At 39.0% G+C, this 4618-nt stretch overlaps 1 protein-coding gene across 1 annotated transcript in view; it reads left to right on the top strand.

Annotated features, from left to right (window-relative positions):
- Window positions 1-429: 429 nt before the first annotated feature.
- The window catches only part of LOC106456478 (actin, cytoplasmic 2-like), a 6965-nt gene continuing 2776 nt past the window's right edge, over window positions 430-4618 (top strand). The window contains exons 1-2 of the mRNA XM_013915186.1: window positions 430-552; window positions 642-881. Of these exons, the coding sequence (XP_013770640.1) occupies window positions 430-552; window positions 642-881 (363 nt within the window). The remainder of the gene's footprint in view (window positions 553-641; window positions 882-4618) is intronic.

The raw sequence follows: 4618 nt of genomic DNA on the forward strand, positions 1-4618 counted from the left end.
AGTGTTAACAAGCACTTAAACACTTATACCTAACAAAGTAGCTGATGAGTGGATTTTTGATGGTATGTAATAACTATGGTCATCGATGTTTTCAGTTTTGTAGTCTAACAAATCAATATGTATGGAAAAGTTTGCTTCCTTACAGTTAGCATCTGCTTTGGCAAGGCCTGCAGTGCTGGCTGATGACTGCAGGTCCAACTAATTTTGTAGAAGGAACAAGTAAAATTAACATTTTTGCTGTCATTGGACCTATGAAGAAAATTGTCATTTAAGGTCACTTAACACTGAACACTGCGCCACTGCGACATCCAGCATTCGTTCTCTATAACAACAAGACTTTTTATCCAGGCTATCTGCTAGATTTAACCCAGATTACTGCTTAACATCAAGTCTAAAAAACCTCTATTACCTTTTTTTTTCATTCAGAAAATGGAAGACGAAATTGTTGCCGTTGTCATAGATAATGGGTCCGGTATGTGCAAAGTTGGCTTTGCAGGAAATGATGCTCCACATGCTGTGTTCCCCTCCATTGCTGGACGCCCCAGACATCAGGTATTCCATTACATATTCCTCAAGAGTACTTTATAAACCTCAAATACCCTGTAAATTTTGTAACAATTGTTTTTTTCTTTGTTGCCCAGGGTGTAATGATTGGTATGAGCCACAAAGACAGCTTTGTGGGTGACGAGGCACAGAACAAAAGAGGAATCCTGACTCTCAAGTACCCCATTGAGCACGGTATTGTTACCAACTGGGATGACATGGAGATGCTCTGGCATCACATGTTTTACAATGAGCTGAGAGTTTCCCCTGAGGACCACCCAGTCCTCCTCACAGAGGCCCCCCTGAACCCCAAGATAAACAGGGAAAGGATGGCACAGGTAATGAGGGCTGACACCAGTTTCCTCCTACTCCTTCAACCTACCTTAAACTTTTTTTTTTTTTTTTTGCCTTTGCAGATGCTTTGGGTTTCTATCTTTGCACTGTGATGCATCAGAAATGATGAGCTGCAGCATGGGCGCTGCTGTTTATAAATTAGACTCATCAGACTTAAGCTGAAGTAGAAAACAAATGTTGAACTACACTGGTGTCTGCGTGAAGTAACTGTTAATAGCAGTGCAAATTACTGCACTCAGACTTATACAGTCAGTATAGCAAAAGAGTCATTTTATTACAGTATTCATGCTGTTGTTTCTGTATGACTAAACACATATGGTACATTTCATCTCAGACCACATTTTCTATTCAACCATCTCCTATGATGAATTTTATGATTTTAGATTTTATGGTTCAAAAATTAGATTTATTTATATGATTGTTGTGAAAATTTATCTTCATATATCAACTACTTTTCAAGTTGCACTACCTGTCAAAAGAACGCGCCAATTTTTCCAGTTTTTTATTGAAAATTATGTAGTTTAATGTCTCATTGCACTCTGAAATGAAAGCTACAAATAAGCAATTGCAGTTAAAAAATAAATCATGGAATCAATATATAGACCAAAATGTATTCTTAACTTTTGACTTATCAAAGTAGCCACCTTTAGCAGATATAGCAGCTGAACATGTGGCATTCTTTCGAAACAGAAATCAAATACTGTTCACAAAGTTCTTCCCATATCTTTTGCAAAAGTACCGATAAATGTGTGGCACCTGTAGGTGGCTTTGCTTTCACTCTTCGGTCCAGTTTATCTCAAACCAGCTCAAGAGGGTTTAAGTCTGGAGACTGTGCTGGAGACCATGTTTTCAAGCTCAGCATCTTGTTCTTTTTTCCTGAGGGAGTTCTGGCATAGCTTGGACTTAAGCTTACTGTAGCTTACTTATGCTTACTGTAGGATGAACCCATGACCAACTAGGTGCATAGCAGAAGGTATTGCATAGTGCTACAGAATGCTGTGGTAGTCATTTTGGTTAGGATGCCTCTTAGTCTATACAAGTCATCAACCCTGGATCCAGCTAAAAAGCCCCAGAACATCCCACTTCCTCCTCCATGTTTGACAGTTGATGCCACACACTGTGGAATCATCCTTTCACCTACTCAACGATGTACAAAGATTCTGTGTGATGAACCAAAGATTTCAAATTTTGATTCAGTCAATAATACCTTCTTCCAGTCTTCAGTAGTCCAATGGTGGTGTTTCATGGCCCAGGCAAGCCTCTTTTGTCTTATTCTGATGTCTTAGCAGTGGCTTTCTTGCTGCAATTCATCCTATCAAACCTGCAGCTCAGTCTTCTCTTCAAAGTTGAAACTGAGACTTGCTTACTATGATGACTATTGAGCTGTGATTGAAGCTGTTGTCCTGTGAGCTGCCTATCATACAAGCTGTGAACTCTCAGAAACGTATCCTCTCACTCAGTTTCGGCTTTGAGTCTGCCAGACCTCTTCCTGTCAGAAATTGCCAACGTTTCTGAGTGCCTTTTGATGGTGAAGACTTTGCGGTCTACATGGCCGGGTTCTCCAAAAACCTAGAAGGCCGGAAGTGCGAGGCTGTGAAATGGGACGGTCTAGCCTTCAGATCTGTGTCACGGCTGTCCCGGTGGAGTTTCCTTGTTATCTAAAATATAACAGGACACTGGAGTAAATTCTCTGCCATCTCACACTTTTGTGTAATCAGTTTTCTGTTTGACATTTATTCAGCTGTGTGAAAACTATAACTTTAATCTCAGCCAAACCAATTTACTCAGGAACAAATAAAACGCTGAAAAAAACCCCAAACAATAACAAGTTATCTAAGTGACTTGTATATCATGTATAATCTGAGTAGCGATAGACAGCGCAGGATCTGAAAACGATGTTCCAGGAGTCCAGTGTTCTTGCTGGCTCTAGTGAGCCTTGATCACCTGGTCAGCTATCGAGCTGGTGCAACAGACATCTCCGAATTCATCATAGCACTTTTATAAATATGTGACTTTCTGATAAACCGAGCCGATATTTGAAGTTGCCACACATACATTCTCACCTGAAAATATGTTAAAATTTTGTGACCCAGAAAGAGTAATTTTTCAAACTCTTTAGCCGCGCTCCTCCGCCATTGCAATGTTTGAAAAGTATTTTTTAATATTATAAAAATATTATAAATAGTAATTTAATTAATAAAGTATTGAAAAGAGTAATAAGAGCAATATTACAACTAAGTAGCTGTCACCATTGTTGGAAACTGGAATTGACTGGGCTGCACTTTGAATTCTGGGCCATGAAGGATACACCTGACCCATCCTTTAAATTCGGGGAGATGAAGGACACATTTCTCATTTAGAGCAGTCTTCGAATTGGGACAGCCTTCATCGCTGTGACGTAATCGGCCTTTAAATGGGGTCTCTGAAGGATGCAGCCCTTGAATTGAGACACAGCTTTTGACTTTCTTTTCAATTTCTCTGTAGGAAAGACCTGCATTTTTAAGTGTGTTGATGGTCTTTATTCTATTGTTAATTGTCTTTTTCTCATCATTTTTGTAGTAACACACTACTTTCTGCAGTACAGTACTGTTCAGCTGATGCTAACGAGGGTATGGTACCTTTGTTTTGTTTTGTTTTGTTTTGTTTGTAAGTAATCCGGAAAAGTTGGAACACCTGTAAGAATTAGTAGCACCAGCTTTCAAGGCTTGATCAACCTCCATTGCTGCAAACTGTCATGGTTGGTGCTGTGTGGCAGGCAGGATGTAGGACCCAAACGCAGGACACTCAGATGGAGGAATAAACTCAAAACGACAGCCTTTATTGCTGGGAAACATTAAACACACACACTAAACATTAAATACAAAACTAAACTGGAAAAAAGAAACTTCAACTAGAAACCAAAACCAAAACCTTGAACATTAAAACTAGGACCAAACTGGACTCAAGAAACTAAGAAACATGAACTAGGGAAACGTCCCAGGAACTTAAACTAAATCAGAAACATGAGAGAAACACAGCAGTGAGAATGTACAACATGACACAGAACACGGAAAACAAAGAGCTTAAATACAAGAGGCAGAAACGGGGGAATAGGAAACAGGAGGGAACACAGCTGAGCCTAATCAGACATAACAAGACCAAAGGGATGCAAAACATTAACAAAGGGCACAGACTGTCAAAGTAAAAGAGGAAACATTAGACAATTCACAAAGATGCAGACTAGACAGTAAGATGTGGAAACATGACAGACCTGGAAACAGAGGAAACATGAAGCACAGAGACAAAAACTAACCAGACGTGGAACACAGAGAAGGTACAGAAAACTGAAACTAGAAGCTAGAAAAAAGCAACAAATTTAACATGAACAGAAAACCATCAAGACAACTCAAAACCATGAATAACATAAATCATGGAATATAAATTAAACACAAAACACAAACCACTAGGTCTCTGACCCAGTGCAGGGAAACAAAAAGCTTTAAATCATTAACCCATTTTGTGTTCCCTGAAAAAGGCCTTTTTGGGTAATTCTGAAATGTACATAATTATTCAGTTTTGGATAACCTTAGCTTTTCTTTTTCTTTTTTCTTTTTTTACCCCTGGCAGTTCAATACTTAAATTTGTACCATTTCAAGCTATTCAGTTCAAATCAATTCAGTTCAATTCAACAAAACTATTGATCTCAAAGATTGGCCCCGAAGGAAATTGGGTTAAGGCTGCC

Source organism: Pundamilia nyererei, unplaced genomic scaffold, assembly GCF_000239375.1.
Source record: "Pundamilia nyererei isolate P.nyererei 1_Seehausen unplaced genomic scaffold, PunNye1.0 scaffold00265, whole genome shotgun sequence".
NCBI lineage: Eukaryota > Metazoa > Chordata > Actinopteri > Cichliformes > Cichlidae > Pundamilia > Pundamilia nyererei.